Source organism: Calypte anna, chromosome 1, assembly GCF_003957555.1.
Source record: "Calypte anna isolate BGI_N300 chromosome 1, bCalAnn1_v1.p, whole genome shotgun sequence".
Lineage (NCBI taxonomy): Eukaryota > Metazoa > Chordata > Aves > Apodiformes > Trochilidae > Calypte > Calypte anna.
The window spans coordinates 49,728,947-49,751,410 of record NC_044244.1 but is presented as its reverse complement, the minus strand read 5'-3'; the positions used below and the strand labels follow the sequence as shown (position 1 = coordinate 49,751,410).

Below are 22,464 nucleotides of genomic sequence, written 5' to 3'. Positions count from 1 at the left end.
ATTGGAAATCTTGCAAAACAAGAAACTTTCATATCTTTTCTCCATTTCTGCCTCTGTCCCCAAAGCAGAAGTGAAACAGATATGAAGAAAACAAACTTATCTGAATTTCTTAAACCTCAGAAACTTTCATTTCAACTTTTGGATGAAATTTCACAACCAGGCAGAACTCAGGTTTTACTGAGATGACTCCATCATTAACTGACATAATGGCATTTATAAACAGCTTTAAAAAGCAACTAAAGCACAGATGACTCCTAGAAAAGAAAATCAGCATTCACATGAAGAAATGACAACTAGTGAGTAAAGTTTTTGCAAAGGCCTCTTGTGCTTTCAAAGTTGATGGCTTTCAAAGTAGAGCTACTTCCTTCACCATTGTTAAATATAGGTCAATATTCAAATAATAAAAATTGGTAGAAAATTATTTTGATTTTGGACAACATTTTTGCCCAAGTAAACAACTTCAAAATATTAAAAAAGAGCAGGCTAGTTGCCTGTTTTTTTCTTTATCAATCTAAACTGGCTTTGTTTAGGATACATACACACAAAAAGAACAACCAAGGTGTAAACAGACAGATCTGGAGTGCAAAGATTCCTGGAAAAATGAAATCAGGCGGTGCTGATTCCTACCTCCAGGAACAGGATATAGAGGATATAGATAGAAATAGCAATTACCACAAAACCAGCAGCCACAGCTTTCAGATTAAATGTAATCAATTTCAGACTGAGACTGGCATTAATACCATACCATTACTTCTTTGGTCTGTGGCCTAATGGAAGTGTTCACTTGGAGAAGGACAGAAAAAAGCGTCTCACATTCTAATACTGGAATGTATTAAGAAGATCACCAGTAGAGTAAAAAAGTATAAAGTCTGCTATTTATGGCGCCGTGGTGTCTATCAACAAGCTGCATCTCTTGGGTGCAACTGCTGTGCTTCTTGGCACCACTGGAATATTCTGGTTGCTGATACACTCAGCAAGCATAGATGTAATGCAGCAAAAAGCACTGGACTTGTCAAGCTTGAAGAAGCCGACTACTACTACTGCTATCTTAAACAGAATTGCTCTGATCTTTGAAATGAAGTTAAATCTATTTTTGAAGAAGAGTTTTATGGGTTCCATCCTTGGCAGCTCTGAGATGATACAAGTTATTTTAGAGCAAATGTCTGCTGACACTGACACAACTAATTTAAAGAATATTTAGTTTTCAGTAGCCCTTCTCTTTCCTGCATTCTTCAGATCATAAATTTCATATAATTCTTTGAAGATAAATAGATACATTAGTAATGAGTTGATGGACCCATCTTCTGGTTGGTTTATTTTCTACATGATTCTGTCCCTGCACAAAACAGTCACCCATAGGTCACAATAAATAAATTTTGACTGTGCTTTTAAAAAGGTTGTTTCTGATTTCAGTCTCTCTTAAATTCAATGTCTTTACCACTGCATCTTGTTAGAAGATGTTAGACCAAAGAGCCCTCTATCATCAGAAATCTGTAAATAAAGGTCCAGTCATTCACGTCTCTTTTTTGTTTTTTTAAATTTTCTTTTAAGGAATTCAATGTTATATTTTAAAAATGGTGTAAGATATATTTACTTTTCAAGTGGAAAGGATTTTGGCTGCACCATCACCATTCATTTGACTTTAACTCACACACACAAAATTTTCTGTGTATTCCTGGGTTCGGAGCAAGTGGAAGTGAATCTTTCCAAATACACATCAAGATGAGATTTGTAGCTTTGGTCATATTCCGATTGCCTCCTTGTCTATATATCATTTTTGTCATGCATCTGCATTTTCCTCCTGTTTCAGCTTTGTATTTCTATCTTAGTTTGCATGTACATCCAAATCCAGGCCATGCCCATAACAAAGAGAATCTTATTTAAAATACTTTTTTTTTTCCCTGTGGTAAATTCCTATACAGGGAATTCTATGGAAAATATAATTTTGTATTTTACTTCACAACACTGAGAACAGCATGTGACGGAGGTGAATTTCTGATTTAGAAAAACCTTTGGAAAACATTCCTCCAGTGCAAACAGAATCCTTTCATGATTAGACATTTAAGAGTTCTTTTTCACTTGGTAGGAAAAAAAAAAAAAAAAAAGAAAAAAAAGAAAAAAAAAAGTAACATAGTAACAGCACCGTGTTTTATCCTTAACTCTTGGTGAAAAGCAGCCCAAAACAAAACAACGATGGGTAACCAAGGATGCCTGAAGCCAGCAGTGGTGTTACAGTGCTCTTACCCTGGGCTTGAGGCCAAGTCATGCTATTTAGCCTGAACTGGTTGGCATGTGACCTCGTTATATGAGACTATTACAGCCACCAGTCTTAAATTTGAACTATGTTCAACAACTACTGAAGCACAAAGTCCTAATAATGGCTGTTTTAGGACAGTGGTTGAATATTTCGCACTGGGGGAGAAGAAACGTCAGCATCTCCAAAGGATCTGAATTATAGGGGCAGGAGAAAGATCCCATGGAAAATTGTCCTTGTCTGTAAACCCCCAAGAAAAGTACCATCTCTCAGCTTTTCTGTTGGGACACATGCAGAAGATGTTCTTCTGAATGGTGCCAAAAGCTGCTCTTCCTCCGATGTAAAACAGTTTGTCAAGACACCACTCAACTCAAGTTGCTTTATAGGGGCCTTTCCTGAGAAAACTTCCCCCCTTTTTGGTTGACCATGCTTGGCAAGCCCAGTGACCCAGCAGACTCCAGCAGCCTGGGGGTCCCTCCTCGCTGCCTCACGCCATGTGATGGTGGCAGCAAGGCCCAACCACAGTGAACCCTCCATCCAGGCCTTGGGGGCTCCAAACAAGCGCCAGGGTCACAAAGATACCAGGACCTTGGACTTGCTGCCCCGCTTGACTTCCCGCCTTCCCCAGCAGCTCCTACCACCACCACGGCTGGGCACAGCGAGAGGGCAGCGCACAGGTCGGGCCGGAGCGGGGGACAAGCGGGGGGTCCCCGGGCTCCACCGCGGGACTCCCCAAAGTCCCATCCCGGACTCGGCAGGCAGGGCCACCCCAAGCACGGGACGCCGCCGAGGCGGGCGCCGGAGGAGGCGGGGGCAGCGGCGAGACCTGCCCTGGGCGAGGGAACTTCTTAAAGTCCCGACGCCTCCCGGTGCCCAGAGGAGGCGCGGGGGAGCAGCAGGATGGTCCGGCTCGGCGGCGGCGTCTGCTGCTGCTGGTGGGGGCTCGTCCTCCTGTGGGCGGCGGCGGGGGGCCGAGCAGGTGAGGCGGGAGAGAAGGGAGGGAGACCCTGAGAGAGCAGCAAAGGGGCCTCTCCCCCTCGCCGGGGTGGGCGGGAAGGGACGTCCCCCCAGACCCGGAGTGTCAGGAGACCGGGAGGGGCTGTCCCGCTGGCGGAACCCGTCGCCGGGGCTCTGCCGGGGCTCCTATGGAGGCAGCGCGGTTTTCCCGGGCCCGCTCCGGGGACCCGGCGGCCTCCGCGTCTCCACCTCGGTCGGTGGCTCCTGGCTGCGCCTCCCTCAGCACTCCTGGGGGCTCCGTGGGGAAGGGCCCCCCGCTAGTCCCTTGGAAATAGGTGTGAGGCAGAGAAGGGTCTCGACCTCCGGCGGTGCCCAGGCCGTCGCGGGGGTGGAACCCCATCCAGCCCCTGGAGGGACCGTGGCGGTGCGGGCAGGAGTCCGGCTGCCTCGTGTGCTTGCTCCGAGGGCACCTCGGGGCCCGTGGGATCGGGCGTGGGATCGGGTGGGTGTTAGGTGCTGGCACTTGGTTCCTGCACACTTTCAAAACAAGTTTCCTGGAATGGGCAGTGAGAACCGAAGTAAGAATTTAGCAAATGGGAAGCTGGCTTGAGTGCCCAGTGGTGTTGGGTGGTCATGTAATGTACACGCACGGGAATCATTGAGGGTGGACACTTGGTCTGAGTGCGGTGGCCCTCAGCATGCCGTGACTCATGTCTTTAACAGAGGTTTAGAGCTAACCTGTTGGCATAGGTCATTGCCTGTGTTTCAGCATCTGTACCTGTGCATGATCTAATGCTTTCTGAGTAGATAAACTTGTCTTGCCATTAGAGTAAACCGATATTTGATTAACTTTAAAATTGAAGTTATTTTCTATGGCACAAATGCTACTTAGTGCTAATTTTGTTCTCACACTTTTCATCATGTATTTGTATAATAAACCTTTTCAGGCAAAGTTCTAGGGCTCCAGTTAGGATAATTCAATAACTAAAACTTACTTAAGGCTCTTGATCTTCCTGTGTTGACTGCTATAGCTTTTTTGTCTCCTGATTTTAGGAGTTTTATTCTTGTTGCAGCTTCAGATTTGGATGCAAGCAGAATTTGGCAAAAGCCATAGTGGCACATTTTGGTGAGCTTCATGGTTTTCCATAGAACCTTGTCTTCCTGTTTAAAAACTACATTTCTGCTTGGTGTGTTTAAGAAATATTGCACCTGTGGACAACATGCTGTGCTCACTAAATAGAAAAAGTTAGCCAAAAGTTAGTTTTCTAGTTGTACTGGAAAAGATCTGCCAGTCAGGTACAAAGGATATTTTTCTTCTTCTTCTTTCCTTTTCTTTTTTAAGTATGAAACAGGTTTACCAGCAACTGGAAGGATAGGGAAATGAGTTGCTAAAGGAGGGAATTTAAGAGATGCCAAGCAGGTGTGGAGCATGTAAAAGCAACCTGGCCTCTGGAGTATCAGTAAAAGTTTGTGACATACTGTAGCCATTTAGAACAGAATGCCCATTAAGACTACACTGGGTACCATTTGTATCAATCGTAACATTAGGGATGGGGGTAAAAAAATCTCACCAGGATAATATCTTCCTCTTCTCCTGATTTCAGTGAATTCTTAAGGGCTGGATTCAATGCTTATCTTCTAGGAAATTCCTAGTTAACTTATTAGTTGCCACAAAACAAGGAGAAAATAATGTCCAAAATGTTACAAGCATCTCATTTTGCCAGTGGTCCAACCTCATTTTGGAGACTGACTTTTCGAACCTTACCTGGATTTTAAAAAGTTTTGGTATTATATTAACAGCACAGAAGGAAGGGTCAACTTTCTTGTTGAATCAACCTGTGAATCATGTAGAGGGAGTGAAAGAAAGTGTAGTATATAAAGTAGTTTCAGCTAATACCTGACTGATTCCTCACATCATAATTGAAGTACTCATAGAAAACTACGAAGTAGCAAATAGAAATGCCTTGAGGCTGTTTAACAGAGTAAACTTGGCCTTCAGCACTCTGAATTGTCCAGATTTTATTTTTTTTATAAATCAGTTCATTGTTGTTTAGCATTTTGAATGCCTTGAAGATTCTTCATCATACTGTTTGCAAGCTTTCTAGAGAATGTTCAATTTGTTAGAGACAAATTGAAAAATTACTTAGACCTGAAATGTATGAGGAAATTCAGGCTAGTGGAATAGAAACTGCAAACAGCTTATGTTCTAGCAGAACAAAAAAACATTTACTCTTTTGATTGAAAATTACTGGGCTTTGTGTTAAGTTCTTGTGTGGTTTCAGCTAATCTCTGAAGAAGTCCTGGAGTACTTAACATTAATTTTGTAATGGATTCCACTCATAACTGTACTTTGAAATCTCAGTTATACTTTAGAAGTATATATATATATTTAAATGGTTGAAAGGATGGTTTAAAATAAATTAATGAGAAAACAGAGTAAGCTCTAATAAATTACAAAATTGACAAGAAACTTTTATGTTTGACAAGAAAGTCAATATACTGGATATATTTATATCATGCTAATATCTTTACTACTGAACATTAGTTGTCGGAGAGGATGTACTGAAAACAGATGTGCAGCTTTTTGCTAAGTTTGTTTCTGAGTTGTGCAAAACTAGTTTTCAGTGAAACAGTAGAGTGATAGTTTCCTTATGCAGTTGAAAATGTATAGATGGAATCTACAAAGTCCATCTGAACAACTACAGAAAATGCTTCGCCTTTGAAAAGCCACAGAAAAAAATAAACATGTAAAATGTATATAAAAATTAGTAGTTAAGTAAGCCAGTGGTTTTCCTGTCATTAGGAAATGCTCACAGTTGTTAATGTGGCTTGTTACATGTAACCTAACCAGTGCCCCATTGGTTATGAGTTACCTTGTTTCTCAGATTAATGAAAAATATGAATATTAATTCTCACCTCCAAAACTTAAAGCTCATTCACCTGCAAGGAAAAGGGAATTCTGTGAATCTCTCAAATTAGAAAGTCCAATAGCCTATCTAGATATATGTATGTTTTAAAACCATATGCTGGGGAAACATAAGGAAAAGCAGCTGTTGCATATTGCCAAACAAATTTTACTGGTATTCTTAAGGCACGTCAGGTGTTATTTTTTTTTAGGTGTATTTAGTTTAATAAATATTAGTGTCAGTTATCAAATAGTGTGTGTGTTAGATGGTCCTTGAGCCATCTGCACATACTGCACTTCATTCTTCTTCATCATCTCTTCCTATTCTTTTTTTTGGTTACAAGTTACTACTACTCATTCATGTCCTCTTCAGCATCTGATTTCTTTTTTTTTTTTTTCAATATATGTCAGTCCTCCTACTTAATATTTCCTTGATTTCCTTTCTTTCTATTCTCACCAGCATGAATGTATTTCTACTCTCCTGCTGCCTCTAAATAAAAGACAAACTCCACATTTAACCTTAGGTTGGCAGTGCCTGTACTGAGCCAAAAATGCAGATGACAGATACGGCTTTTTCAGCCTGAAAACCAAGGGGATTAACAACTCTTCCTAGCTGAAGCTGAAATACCTTGATTTTTCTGTTATTTAACATATAATCTCATCAAGAAGCAGACACTTCTCAGTTGAAGAAATTCCAGCAGGCAATTTGAGGAAAGGTTCCTCCCATTTCCTATTTTTAACTGACTGCAGAAAGGAGAAGGATCTTTTGTTTCCTTCCAGGCCTGTTTTGTTGTTGTGCTTTTCCACTTCTGTGTCCCACCACACAGTGGTTGTGGTGGCATTGCACATTGTTGGTGTTGGGCAGTTCTCCTGGATGGCTGCTTGCGTGGAGGGGAATGTTGACCTCACTGACCTACCCTGTCCACAGGGATGTTGATTCATTCATTGCAATGAACTGTATATGCTTTGGCTTGTTATTTAGATTATTCCAAGCAATACTGTTATGGAATAGCCACAGATTATCACAGCCTTTCTTGTTTTGCAGACTCCTGAGAGCAGGAATTAAGCTGAAGTACTTGACAGCATTCTCAGCTGCACACTGAGTTAGGGTTTTTTAGTGGTGTTTTTTTTTTTTATCATCAAAGTTTTTAATCATCAAAGTTTTTTTTTTTATCATCAAAGTTATCTTAACTTCGATGATTAAAAAGAAAGATGATTTATAGTTTCAGGGAGATGTTGCATTTGATTCATATGTAAGAAGTTATCACTTACAGTTATGACAACTGCTGCTATCAGAGATCCTAGGGTCCTTGCCTAATTCTAAAATGAAAAATAGAAGCCAGCATTATTCAAGGTTTCTGTTGTTGTGATTGTTTGGGATTGTTTGGGATTGTTTGGAAATGCGCAGTTGCTTCTTGTACATCTGTTCTGGATGGTTTTATTGGGAAAGGTGGTACTGCTAAGTTTAGATGAATTCAGATTAAAATTGTAACACACTGGGTGACAACAAATACTTTTGACTACCTTGTAGTATGTGGTTTAAGTGTACAGTGACTTACAAACTTGTAGTTTTAACTCCATCTGTAGCATGATAAAGACGTAACATCTGAATTATAACAATGTTTCTTGAAATTAACATAGCATTTTCATGTGTAGGTATTTTGACACTTAAGACCAAGCCAAACCCCTCTTAGAATTAAAACTGGCAAAGGAAGTAAAAAGAAACAAGAAGAGCTTGTTCAAATCTATCAGTAGTAAAAGGAAGAACAGGGAAAATGTGGCCCCATTGCTGAATGGAGCAGGAGCCCTGATAACAGAGGAGGCAGAGTTGCTGGGTACCTTCTTTGCTTCAGTCTTTACTCCTGTGATCAGCCTTTGTGAACTCCAGACCTTGGGTATAAGAGAGAAAGCCTGGAGGAGGGAAGGAAGAAAAAGCCTGGAGGGAAGACTCGGTCAGTGAAGACTGGGTTAGAGATCAGTGATGCAAATTGAATATACACAAGTCCATGGGCCCTGATGGGATGCATTCAAGCCTGCTGAGAGAGCTGGCTGGTGTTATCACCCTACCACTCTACATCATTTTCACATGATCATGGCAAACAGCAGAGGTGCCTGAGGACTGGAGGAAAGCCAGCGTCACTCCAGTCTTTAAAATGGCAAGAAGGAAGAGACAGGCAATTTCAGATCAGTCAGCCTCACCTCCATCCCTGGAAAAAAGATGGAGCAGCTCATTCTGGAGGTCATCTCTAAGCATATGGAACAGAAGCAGGTGATCAGTAATCAGAATGGATTTACCAAGGGGAAATCATGCTTGAGTATTCTGATAGCCTTCTGTATGTTGTAACTGAATGGGTAGAGGTGGAGTGACTAGTGGATGTAGTCTACCTTGACCTCACCAAGGCTTTTGACACAGTCTCCCATAGCTTCCTCATGAGCAAGCTCAGGAAATGTGGGATAGAAGAATGGACAGTGAGATGGATTAAGAAGTGGCTACACAATAGAGCCCAAAGGATGGTGATGTGGTGCAGAGTCCAGCTGTAAACCTGTGACTAGTGGAGTCCCCCAGGGAGCAGTGCTGGGCCCAGTCCTATTCAGTATCTTTGTCAATGACCTTGGTAGTGGGACAGTGTCTTTTCAGCAAGTTTGCTGATGACACAAAGCTGGGAGGAGTGGCTGGCACCCCAGAAGGCTGTGCTGCCATTAAGAGGGGCATAGACAGGCTGGAGAGTTGGGCAGGGAGAAATGTAATGAATAACAACAAGGGCAACCAGTGTAGGTTGGGGACTGACATGTTAGAGAACAGCACAGAGGAAAGGGACCTGGGAGTTCTTGTGGACAGAAGTATGACCACGAGCCAGCAATGTGCCCAAGAAGGCCAATGGCTTCCTGGGGTGTATTGGAAAGGGATGTGGTTTGGAGATTGAGAGAGGTTCTCTTCCCCCTCTGCTTTGCCCTGGTGAGGCCACATCTGGATTATTGTGTCCAGTTGTGGGCCCCTCAGTTCAAGAAGGACAGAGGACTGCTGGAGAGAGCCCACAGCAGAGCCACAAAGATGATGAAGGGAGTGGAGCATCTCCCTTATTAGGAAAGGCTGAGGGAGCTGGGTCTCTTCAGCTTGGAGAAAAGGAGCATGAGGGGTGACCTCATTAATGTTTAAAACTATGTAAAGGGTGAGTGTTAGGATGATGGAGCCAGGCTCTTCTCAGCAATGACCAATGATAGGACTGGGTGTATCCCAGTAAGTTGGAGCATAGGAGGTTCCATGTAAACATAAGAAAAAGCTTTTTCACTGTGAGGGTGACAAAACACTGGAAAGGCTGCCCAGTGAGGTTGTGGAGTCTTGTTCTCTGGAGACATCAAAAACCCATCTGGACATGTTCCTGTGTGACCTACACTAGGTGGTTGTGCTCCGGCAGGGGGATTGGACTTGGTGATCTCTTGAGGTCCCTTCCAGCCCCTAACATTCTGTGAGTTCTGTGAATTTAGATTTGCAGAAATTGACATAAAACTTAAAGAGGTGAAATAGGACAATGAGTGAAAGAGTTGGAAAAAAAAATCATTAATGGAAATAATCTTTTCCAGCATCATTGTTAAGCCATGTCTATGTCAGCTACCTTTATGCTGTACCTTTAAAGGCCTCTCCAGGTTTGCTGCACATTATCCTGTAGCTTAGTGTTTCCCCTTATCTCCCATCCTTTTTTAGTCCTGGTTTTCTTTAGTTTAAGTCTGTTATATAGTGAAGTTGGGGCAGGGCAAACTCCAAGGGTAATTTTAAAGTTTGTTCTGACTTGAAAACAGCTCTGCATGTTCATGCTCTGGCAGAGCATAAAACAAAGAAACACAGCCTGCTGTGTTAGAATACCTGTGTCAGATCAGTCTGTCTGGCACTGGCATCAGCCTTTTAAAAAAGAAAGCAATGGCTATTATACTTTGGATTTAGGCAGATGGAAGTTCTTTTGGCATACCTGTGCAGTCTGGGGGCACTACTAACAATACCCAGCTGCTCTGGTTCCTCTCTGCAACCCACTGAAGAGATGGCAGAAGATCATCTTTCGCCCTACTTTGCTCTTGCTGTTTTTACCTGTTTCTTGGCTGTCTTTGTGTGGCATGAGGCTTGTCTCTCCTCTGCCCTGCAGTGGGCTTCTTGGTTGGAATCAGCTTTCCCCTTTACTGCTGGACAGGGTGGCTGTGTTCTGTGGAGACTCCTTGCACCACTTCTTCATAGGACCTCCCTTTCCTTGACCTCTTTTTTTATATGTGAGCTTAATCTTTGTAAGGCGACCTTTGGCTCTCTTCAGTGATGATCCTTATCTGCTTGCTCTTCTTTTTAGAGATTTTCACTCTTAGTGATTCCCATGTTTACCCTCACTGCTGAGTAGCAATTACTGAATGTATCACTAGAAAATACTTAAGCAGACAACAGTAAACTAAGATTATAGCTGTCTGCAGGGTTACCTAAAGTCTGTCCCGTTTCAGTCCTTTAAATAGCCTCAGTACTAGGCAGATGAAAAACATGTTTTTAAACACTGTGTTCCCAGTACTTGAAGTGACTTCATTTCTAAATAGTTTTGTGTAATAAACTGTATTCATAGAATGGAGGGCGAAAAAAAGCACAGTTCCTTTTTACTACTGAAATTCTGTTCTTGCTAACTAATGCTTTTCCTTTTCACATGGTCAGTCTCTAGTATATCATGAAGACTGACACTATGTCTAGTGGTACAAAGTGTAGCTGGAGGCTAGGAACTAGTGGTGTATGCCAGCAGTCAATACTGTTCAGCATCTTCCCTAATGATCTGGGTGACAGGACAGAGTGTTCCCTCAGCAAGTTTGCTGATGATACAAAACTGGAAGAAGTGGCTGAAATACCAGAGGGCTGTCCTGCCATTCTGAGGAACTTCAACAGGATGAAGAAGTGGGCTGACAGAAACCTCATCCAGTTTAACAAAGGAAAATGCCAAGGCCTGCACCCAGGGAAGAATATCCTCATGCTGATGGTGGGTGATTTGGAAAGCAGCTTTGCAGAAAAGGGCCTCAGGGTCCTAGTGGAAGCCAAGCTAAATGTGAGCCAGCAATGTGCCAGGGTGGCAAAGAAGGGTGACTGTCCCGAGCTGCATCGGAAGTGTTTCGAGCATGTTGAAGGAGGTGATCCTTCCCCTCTGCCCAGCACTGGTAAGGCCATGCCTTGAGTGCTGGTCCAGTTCTGGGGTACCCAGTACAAGAGAGACCCTGAGCTCCAGGAGAGAGTGTGGCAAAGGGCTGTGAAGTTGATTAAGGGACTGCAACACCTCTCACATGAGGAATGGGTGGGCAAACTGGGACTGCTTCATCTGGAGAAGAGGAGGTAGAAATATTTGTAGGGAGGGTGTAAAGAAGATAGAGCCAGGCTCTTTTCTTTGGTACCCATGGATAGGAACACAAGCAGTGGGCACAAACTGAAACACTGGAGGTTCCCTCTGTACGTCAGGAGATACCTTTTTACTATGAGGGTGAGAGAGCACTGGCATAGGTTGCTTAAGAGGTGGAGAAATCTCTGTCCTTGGAAATGCTCAAAAGCCACCTGGATATAAACCCTGGGTAACTGGTTTTAGGTGAACCTGCTTGAGCAGGAGCGTTGGACAAAATGACCTCCAGAGGTCCCTTCAAACCTCAGCCATTCTGTGATTCTCAGAAAGAAACTGTTTTAGCTCTTCTTGTTGGAACACCAGGAGAGAACAACTTTCTGGCTGTCAAATGACATGGACTATTCAACCGTCTGCTAAAATGGGTAAAAGCTTCTTGAAAGCAACTAAGTAGCTGCTATGTCAAAAAGTGATTAGTTGGAGAAAGTTTATTTCTTGGAAACAGTTTTTGCATTTGTATTAAAATAAGTCATGACTCTTTATGAAAATAGCTTCTTAATGTTTTAGAGTACTGAATAAAGTGGGTGCACTTAATTTGAAATCAAAGTGACTGCTGAATCACAAACATTTTACTTACAGCTTTTTGAAGAGCATTTGGTATTGTGCTGGCATTATATTGCTTTTTTTATAGTTCCATTATCGTAGCATGCATACGAGGTGTTTTGTGTAAGACCATCCAGAATCAAATCTAGCTCTATTTAGCAGCTGTTGTGGGCATGATAGAGGAAATGAACTGTGTTGTTGAAATTACATGTTATAAACTGCAGCACTGGAGACAGGTCAGGGAAACAAATACATTGTGGATTTTTCAGTAGTTGTGTTAATTAATTTATCCCTTAAAACTTTCAACTTTTAACTCTTTTTTGCTTGCAGTACTGTAGTAGTGGTTTGATCAATCATGAATAAAGATTTGATGTAACCGGGTCCCATTTTAGGGAAGGTTGAATTACAGTTGTAAGTTGTTTTTCCAGAGAGCAGTTTATCTTGCTCTTTTTTCTTCAGCTCAGCAAGATTAAAACCCAGCTAATGAAGAATGTTTCTTAAACAGCAGGCTAAGCAGAACAGGCTGAGCAGTCTAGGACCCTTCTTTCCTGTTCATTTCACACTTGGGATTGATTCCACTCTGACTGGGTGATAGGGATTGTGTGCCTCATAAAAGAACTGCATACCTGTGGTACTTGTGTCTTCAAGCCTGTGATTCACCAGGTTCTAGTGCTCCTGTTGTGTAATGCCACTTCCAAGATTTGTTGCCCGGAAAGAGAGTTGGGAAAACTTTTGGAGCATTTTGAATCTTTAGGGGGAAACCCAAGCCAACAATATCTTACAGTCCTTTGCTGTTGCTAAGGCACGCTGTCTTCTAAAGTTACTTTCAATAAGATTTGTATAGATTTTCTCCTGGGCCAGGTAAGGAAGTACTTTTCTGAATTTTATGCTAATAGTTGGCTTTGTTGGAGCTCTACACTGAAGGAGTTGTAGATAATTTCCAGAAGAGTAATATGAGAATACTTAGCTGTAAGCTTTTGTCTTGGTAAAATTCCAGCTAGTTCTCATGCCACTCTTCAGCATGTTAAAATTAGTGTTGCTCTCCCCAGAAGAACTGAAGCTGACGGAAAGCTATCAAATGAGCTTTTAAAAAGTGCCAAAATGTTGTTTTGACATCTCAGCATTGTATAGGAAATATTTACTCATTTTTGTTTCCCCTGCCCCCTTTCTTCTCCACCATAGAAATCCGCTATGCAACCGTGTACTGGAATAAAGTTCAAAAAACACTTCAGGTCAGGAATACGCTGGACAGGAGTGGAGATGCTTATGGTTTCTACAACAACACTGTACAGACAACAGGTTGGGGAGTTCTGGAGATCAGAGCAGGCTATGGCAGTCAGACCTTAAGCAATGAAGATATCATGTATGCAGCTGGCTTCTTGGAAGGCTATCTCACAGCTCCGTAAGTACCTTGGGAAGCAACTCAGCTCGTGATGCTTCCAGTGGCTTTCTGCAATTGTGAGTTTTTTTGCTTGGTTGTTTTTCCTTGATCTTAATTCCCATCCATTTAAGCTAACCTTATATTTTTGCAGTTGTGTGCTGTTATTTTAATCAGTAGCAGGTATGAAGTGTACCTTTCTCATTATGGGATCGTGATGTGCCCCCTTCCTTCTCATCCTGCAGGCTCTCCTGACACCTTGGTGAGATAGTTGAGGACTTCATCTCTATTACTCATTAAATAAAGTAATCACAAAATAGTGTATGCGTAAGGAAGTGTTTAAGACCTATGTTGCAAATAATTACAAAAGGGGCAGCAGAAAGAGTAGTTATTTCCCCAGCCTATAGTTAAGTGACTGAGCAACAACAGATGAGACAATAGAGAGCAGAGCAGAGCAGAGAGAAGTCTTGCTAGCAAGGGCTGTAGGGATTCCATAAGGACCTATCTCAGTGAACACTGTCCATACACTGTTGGGGAGAAGATAATGTAACTTCAAAGTGTGAGGAATTTAGTCTCCCTTGGACAAATTTTTTAAAAATTATGATATAGGCCTGAAGGCAAATTGGTGTGTGTCTGATGTGTTGGCATACTGAAAGCCCTTTGGAAATAAGATGGGGGATTATAGCTCTCCCACGGTGCAGGTCTATGAAAACTGACAGAATTTGTATTTGGTATCAGTCCAGAGCAGTTTTTTCCTAAAAAAAGAAAAACAAACCAAAATAATCTAAAATCCCAAGCAACAACCAAACAGAAAAATAACCCCAAACCCTATTCTTTCCTTCAGTAGAAGGCAGAATGGCACTGTGACATTATAACTGGTAGGATATAACTGGTGATATTGTTAAGAACATGACAACTTAGTAACAGAAAAAGAAAAATTCCCAAATTCTGATGCATTCCTGGGAGGTGCTTGCATTGGCTGTGGTGACATCAATTTGACTTCGCTGGTCTTACTTCCAGACCACTGAAACAAATGCCCACAGACTGCATGAACAGGCCAGAAGGTGAAAGTTGTCTGTTGAACAAATGTCAGATATGGCTGCTGGAAAAGATTATATTAATTTAACTAGTAAGACATTTTAAGATTAGTTAAGTTTTGTAGATTGTTCCCTAATCATGTGATAAGCTAGTGTGAATCTCTAATAGACCTCACTGGAGAGGCAGCTATATCTCTGGATGGCAAGAAGGAAATCCACTGAAGTAATATTTGTCATTAACAGAACCTTCTGAGGGAAAGAACAAAGGAATCCCAGTGTTCTGAGTGCACAGCCTGTGCTCTGGACAGGAAAGAAGCCTAAGTAAGTTAGACTTCTGGATGTATGGTAGATTATTTGTCATGAGAAGTTAGTTAGGCACTATTCAGTTAGTTTATATAAGCTATATATGAATCTGGGGGATGCTATTGTTAAAACTTTGTATTGCTTAACAGATTTTCATTAAGGCTTTACCTAGGTCTAGTCATATCTAAGTGGTTAAGCTTAAGCTTTGACATACTATGTCGAGAATCAAATCCATGATAAGCCAAATCAGATGGCAAGTGATGTTCTACTAGCAGCAGTCCACACCCTGTTTCACTTCTGCCTCCACAGCAGATTTAGAAGACTTAGGTCTTCCAAGCTGCCTTTTAAACAGACCTAAGTATATGCCTGTTCCTTCAAGCATAGTTTGAATGTGAAACAGTGTCTTCAGGGATTTTATCTGATGTCTTAGTCTATGTTTAGGTTTAGGGGAGGAAGTTTTTCAACCTTCTTTTTCCCATGGGTGTTAATGGAATATTCACAGAAGTGAAGGTACTTACAAGTTCTCTCAAGGCTTTTGCCTTCTCCAGCTCAGGTGCTCACTGAGGTTGGCTCCTAACACCACTTGTATAGTAGGATTGCCAGCTCCAACACAGTAGTAGTAGTGACCATTTCTGGAGAAGTGAATATAGCAGGAAGAGTAATGAACAGGAATCTTAAAGTCTGTGGAAGAGAAGTTGAGGGTTTGTTTCAATATGGAATAATGAGGCTCAAAACTTTGGCTTTTCAGGTAAGCGGGAAATTCAGCCACTTTAAAGGTGCTTAAGTGTGAGAGTGGGGTAAGATGCAAAGACAGAAGTAGCCAAAACCTTTCTTTTCTCAGGAAACTTTTTTAGGAAATCAACTGAGAAATCCTGACTGCATGCTTTTCACTGGGGCTTATAGGTACAAGGTTTTTGTGTGTAGTCTTGTAAAGCTGTTTTAGATAAAGAGAGCTTCTCGTGAAGCAAAAAATACCTACTTAAAATGATCCAGCAGGAGCAGAGGTGAATTAGTGATGTACTCCCTTGACCCTTGAGAATACAGAGAACTTCCTACTTCAGCTTTTAGCTGCATGACCTTGTTTTGTTGGGTTTTTTGTTGTTTTTGTGTGTTTGTTTTTTATTATTATTATTCATCAAGCTGCAAGCTAATGAATCCTCTTAAACAGCGTGTTTGCAATTTTGTGAACCACGGGAGTCATGAGAACTTACTAAGTTTGCAGATGTTAAGATATCTTTATCTTGCCTAGAGATCCACAGAATCCTAATTAATAGGCAGGCAGATATTCTTTGGGTCAGTTACACAAGTCCTCTGAAGTAAAATACGGGAAACAGTCTTTCCCAGTCTGTATCTCTATTCCCATCAGACAGCCTGACCCATTCAGCCTGTCTTCAGGGAAGCTCTCTGGCACTGTCATGATTTCTCTTGTGAGAAGGTGTCTCTAAAAAAATCCCCATTTTGCTTTTGTCCACATCGGTGCTCGCAGTAGCTGCACACAGATCAACCTTAGGACTTGGTAACTACAAGGAACAATGTCTTTAACTGTGGCTTAAGGCTTTATATGCATGAACAACCACTTAGTGTAGAGAAACATTGTCAGCCAGGTGCCTTGAGTTGCCAAAGAGTGGGTGTGAGTCCACCTGTGCCTGATTAGGACAGGCCCCTATTGGGCATGAGCAAGACCAGGGGGCCAATAAAGGTGGGACACACACCCACAGAAGGCACCTCAGCTTGCTCTGGTGTGAGGCATGGAGAGGCCAGCAGCTCGTTGAGGCTCTGGAGCAGGAAAGGCTCTTCCTGCTACACTTCTACCCTGGAAGTGCTGTGTGGTGGCTGGAGTCCTGGAAGAGACCAGCAGCTCGTCAAGCTTCAGGAGCAAGAATGGCTCCTCCCACTACAACTTAGCTACCAGAGTGAAGACTTGTGTCACTCTGTTGAAGTCAAAATAGCCTGTACAAGCACCCCCATGGGTAGGTCAGGAACATCCCTCCAATGCAAAAACATCAGGCATGCCTGGTAATTGAAGTGCCTTCTAGCACATTGTTACCTGTAGCCTGAACAACTCCAAGGCCTCCTGCTGTCTTATGTCCATTTGTGGTAATGACTCCATGAAGCAAAAATGACCCAGGGTGGCTCTTTGCAGAAACCCTGAAGTCGTACCAGGAAGAGCTCTGGGATGCATTAATAGGAGGGATATGCTGCATGCCTGATCCCAGGCTGAAGTCCAGGTTCCTACAGAAACTGTCTGATGAGCAGCAGCTCCAGCTTGACAGTGTCTGCAACTTGGAGACCTTCAGGAATTCTCAGGCAGCTCAGTTCTTGCATTACACTTGGGGCATAAAGGAGGATTTCTAGACACAGATGGGTAAGCAAAAGAGTGACAGAGGGTCACTTAAAAATGTATGCTTGGTCCTTAGTAGGAACATAAGCAGAATGAAAGACATCAGATTTAAAAAGTAAAATAATAAAACATGAAACATGCTGGGACTGTTGTATTTCTGGGGAAGAATTACTCTCAGCTCTAGCTGTATAAGTCTGTGGTAGAAATAGGAATAGCTAAGCTAGTCAGACCCACTTCCTGGTGAGGGTAGAAACACAAGCCTTTCCTAGGGCATGTGTCTTATTTCTAGTGTTGGCATCTGATTCAGGTCGTAGCTGTGTATTTTGAAAACACATAGTTAGGGGTTGGATACATCTAATTCTAGTGTCTGGAGATCTAGTAATTTGGTTTTATCCCTAGCCTCTTGTGTCTCTGTCAGGCCTGGTCCTATCATCCAGCCAAAGATGGTTTTCTTGGGTATGAATTATCTTCTCCCATTACAAACAGAGAAGTGTTAATGAGGCGTTACTTGGGCAATGGCAGAGCACATCCAAATCCATGACATTAAGCACATACTTTTAATCAGTTCCAATTGGGGCATGCCAGGTGCCTAAGAGCAGTATTTATAGCATTAATTGCACTCTTTTCTGATACAACCTCAGCTGACCTGAGTCCTGTCATCTTCCTCTCTAATTTGGAGAAGCAGGGCTCTGCTTTGCTGCTTTTAGACTTTGAATTCTTGTCCCAGCTTTTAATGGCCTTGTATTTGGCCTTAGATACAGCTGCAAAACCTTACCTTAGTATAATGATCCAATTTACTTCAGAGGATAATACCCTTACAAAACATGCAATCCATGCACACAGAAGCTTTGTTAAAGAAAAATAAACCAGCAACTGGGGGCGAAATTCTCAACAACCTCTGGTTTAAAAAAAAAGAAAAATAAATTCAGTCATCACAGCCTAAAGGTACTTCTAGTGTAAAATCTACTTTGTGTTGTATAACCTTTGAGTGCAAAATAAAAAGAGTAGAGCTGATGGTTGAGTCTGGAAGCCTGACCATCTGTACTGGCCTAGGCAGTGTTTAGAGTAATATCCTGACTGCTTTTATCCTCCTCATCTGGTCTTCATCTCCAGAGGACCATCTGCCAGATCGACTGTCTCATGTTATTTGTCCCTCTTCTGTAGTGCCATGAGAACTCTGACTTGCAGGGTGGAATATGTTACACTGTCATTTCCTTCCTAAAATTACTTGGGATTTTTATTTGCCAAGTTCTCAGTGACTGAAGGACTGGAGAATATTGATCTACCTGCAATGTTCTTTTCCTCTTCAAGAAACAGGTTATAGATCTGGCAGCTGTTCTTGTGTTACATGGGAGACGGGAAACGCTAACACTAAAATCTGACTCTCTAGCTGCAGTTTCATGAGAGATATTATGGTGTGAAGCTGCTGAATGCTCTCCTTTTTTTGCATCACCACCTCCCTCCACAGCTTCAGTTTCTCCAACTAATACCTGCCCTGGAACTGATCATGCCCTTTCATTCATCAGCTCATCTCCTAATGCAAGAGACAGCTGCCCTCATGTACCAGTTACGCTGCTTATCTGCCTGTGTGGCAACCTTATTCAAGCTACAAACTGCCAGAAGAATAATTCTGACTGTCTTTGACTGGGTTTGTGTTTTGCTTGAATGTAAGCAGACAATTAGATTTGGTAGTTAGAATGGTACCAGAGGTGAGATGAGAAGCAGCAAGGTTATGTAATTGAGTACTGAAACAGCTGGGAATGGGGTAAGGGACAGAATGAGAGGGGAGAAGATCAGTGGATGATTTTCTATTCACCAGCCATCCATTCAGTCAGTTCCGTCTGTATTCTCTAACTATGCCCTGAGGAAAACTGGGAAGAGATCCTGCCTGCATCCCTCCTAAAGGAAGTTGCCCTTACGAGTTTTAGTGCAGGGAATTCTGTCTTGATGGTGTGTGCTTTCCTTGAGGCTGGTAGCTGTTCCTCAGTTCTGTTTGTTTTCTCTCAGCCCTTGGCAGGAGCTAATTTTACTGTGGCTACTGTTGTTCTATCAACTCCAGACCTTGGCAAAATTGTTTTCTGCTCATTTCCATGTAGAATTCTAAATATTCCTCCCCTCTCCTCTGTTTTGTTTTTGTTTGTTTTGTTTTGTTTGTTTGGCTTTGTTTGTTTGTGTGTGTGTATTTGTTTGTTTGTTTTTATTGAAATTTTATTCTAAGGTGGAAAAAAATAGTGGTGTTTGACCCAAATTAAGACGCATTGAAGTTCTGTTTTGGCTTGAATCAGATGATTACATTTTACATAATCTGGAAGATTATTTTAACTTTTGGGCTCCTGAGCAATTTTTGGCAGTTGATTTTATCTTTTAGATTTCAAGACTTTAACAAAACAAACAAAAAAATCCCCAACCAACCAAAAAACCCCTTACAAATTTTATTCCTGTTACTTAATGGGGATGAACCAGCTAATCAAATTCAATGCCAAAAAAACATTACAGTAATTTTGATCTTGATAAAGCTGAATCTGTTTAGAGCTGGCATGAGTGATTGTCTCTGTGGGAGCATGTAGGATGAACTTCTATATATGTTAAAAGAGAGACTTCGCTGAATTAGGAAAAAATATGGCTAATAGTAAGTAAAACCTGCTGCTTTTATTAGGCTGGAATTCTCTCACAACTTAGCCAGCAAATTATATTCTCCTCACCTCTGTGGTCTTCTAGGTTCTGAATAGAATAGTTCTCCAGTAAAGTATTTCTCTTGTGCTTTAAATCAGTGTTTTGCTATGAAGTAGTTCAGTCTCATTCTTCTTTATCTCTCCATTGTATATCAGTTTGAGCAGGTATTAGCAAGGTCACTTATTTTAAGTTACATTTCAACAAACCATTTATGTCACCTTTGCTGTTTGTCACACATTGAAGTAATTTCTGTGATTTCAAAGCGATTACTTTGCAGACTGTGTTGTTTGTCTATCAAAAGCATTGATCAAAAGGGTGGGAAGACACAAAAAAATAACTTCTGCTACTCTTGTTCTTTCAGGCACATGTATGACCATGCTGCAAATATGTATCCGCAGTTAATTAAGAATCCCACAGTTCGAAGTGGAGTTCAGAATTTTATGGCGTACGTATTTAGTTATGAGAAAAGAAATTACTCAAGATTTGGGGTTGGAGGATGATAGTATTTTGAAGGGGTTTTTTAATTCTCTTCCTTATTGGGCTAAATCAAAAATATGCTTCCTTTCCCTCTGATTGAATACCATTAGTATGACAGACATTCTAAATATATACATTTAGAGGAGCATATAAGCTTTGCTAATTATGATTCTTTCAAAGAAATGTTTAAAAGCAGTGCTACAAAGGGGTTTGGATAATGCCAATGAATTCTGAAGGTCAATCTAGTCAAAATCCTTTTTTAAGAAGTTGGTATCTTGAATGCCACATTGAACAATATGGTTTCTAGCACCTTAATATTTTTAGCTTTGTGTATCTTTTCCTTCTTCTGTTAGGCTAGCATTTTGTTTATTCTGTGCTGACGTAAATTCTGTTCTAATCACAAAAGTCCTGATTCCTTTTTCTCTTCAGCTGTATAAATCAAAAGTAATTCTACTCAAATAATACAGCTACCCTGGTGGGAAACTGCAAGTCGGAGAAGAACCAGGCCAGGTACTGGGAAATTCAGCTGTGATTACCAGTTATTTAAATGTCCTTAGACTTATGTTTTCTTCTATTACAAAAACTTATGTGAAACTTTTGTCATTTCTGGGAACTATTTTTTCCATCTTTCCGTTGTCTTGTGCTTTCTGCAAGAAGTTAGATACTGTACTTATTCTGTTATTTATGCACATCTATAAGGTTGGTTTTAGCTTATCCAAAAAGAAGAGAGAGAAATATCTTGGTGCTCTCTTGCTTTATTTTTGCTGTTGTCCATGTGAGAAAAAAGTGGTTAGCTGCCATATCAATGTGTATGAGTTCTTTTCCAGAATGACAGCACAGCAGCTGTATCCCCCAAGATGCACTGTTGGATGAGGGAGGCAATGCTAGGTGGCATTGTTATAATCTTGTTATTGCCTATATTCTGGGCTCCTACACTGCTGTTCTACCTTTGTAGTAGGTTTACAATATGGGCTGCTGCATTGTCATAAGTGCATTGTCCTGACCATACCCTTGTTTCCTCTGACATACTCTTTCATCATGTTACATCAAGAAAGCTAAATCACCCATATACTGCTGGAAGACTTTCTTTCCCACCCGGGTTCTTTTTTTTTTTTTTCTTCTTTTTTTTTAAACTGCTGTCCATAATGCTGAATGGATGGATAAAAGAGGATAGAAGAGGCCAGAGTGTGGTCTAGTCTAAGACCTGTGGTACTTCTGTGAGCCTTTTTGTACAGCTAAGGGGGAAAATCCTTGTAATGTTGGCTGCTCTTCCTCTAGGGTCAGTTTACCTTGTGTTGCCTCATGCTCTAAGCTTGGGTTGGTAGCTAATAACCTCTTGCTTGGATTTGGCATGTGGGATGGCTCTGTTTGGCCTCCCACCTTTTCCTCAGAAGAGGGTAGTAGTGTTTCTTTGTCAGTGTTTCAGCAGAAAACCTTCATTGCACTTGTGCCTATGTGAGGGAAATAGGCTCTTCAATGGTCAGTCTCTTTTGTCCTTAAATAGGCATTTAAAAGAGAATGGTTCATTTGACCTATCAGATGCATGTTTCCCTTTATTGACTATAAGGTGATGCTAGATTTGGTGTAGCAGAGTCCCCTACAGAGATGGAGTCCAGCTCTTTCTTTGTTACTGAAGTCTGGTAGAGGCTCACTACTATAGGGTATTTTGCATGGATCTGAACATTTACACCCAGAGGATGAAACCTTTATGTATGCATAAAGCATGATTTGCCTCAAAACACTAGGAAGGTTAGATCATCTGAGTCAAAATACAATTGTCCCTTTCCTGCATTATCAGTTATAGTCTGAAACATGAACAAGAAAACCCCAACCTGTTTGTCCCTCTGCAGGAAACAAGATCAATGGACAAGACGACAAATCAGAAATAATAAGGATGACCCCTTTTGGAGGCATGCTGGCTATATTATTGCACAGTTGGATGGTCTGTACATGGGAGCCCTTGAGTGGGCTAAACTACACAAGCAAACAGTAAGATTACTGCATCTCTTCTTCAGTAGCTTGGGATGGGATGTCAGAGGAAAAGATGGGAGAAGGAATCTGGTACTTAAAAAATTAGTGGCAAGTGCCCATTCTGCATGCTATTCCACAAAAATTTTGGGGCAGATAATGCATTTTGTAATGCAAATAATGTGAATGAGCATATGGGTCATGCCATCACAGATCCTTTGCACTGGAC

General features: G+C 41.5%; 1 protein-coding gene across 4 annotated transcripts in view; it reads left to right on the top strand.

Annotated features, from left to right (window-relative positions):
* Nucleotides 1-3,112: 3,112 nt before the first annotated feature.
* The window catches only part of PLBD1 (phospholipase B domain containing 1), a 42,497-nt gene continuing 23,145 nt past the window's right edge, over nt 3,113-22,464 (top strand). The window contains exons 1-4 of one of the 4 annotated variants that reach the window (XM_030457864.1): nt 3,113-3,233; nt 13,241-13,460; nt 20,152-20,235; nt 22,118-22,256. In XM_030457864.1, coding sequence (XP_030313724.1) covers nt 3,155-3,233; nt 13,241-13,460; nt 20,152-20,235; nt 22,118-22,256 — 522 coding nt within the window. In that variant the 5' untranslated portion in view covers nt 3,113-3,154. Of the gene's footprint in view, nt 3,234-3,744; nt 3,790-11,062; nt 11,111-13,240; nt 13,461-13,663; nt 13,699-14,716; nt 14,795-20,151; nt 20,236-22,117; nt 22,257-22,464 lie in introns of those variants that run through there. The other 3 variants (XM_030457875.1, XM_030457872.1, XM_030457884.1) reach the window with 3 other exon arrangements.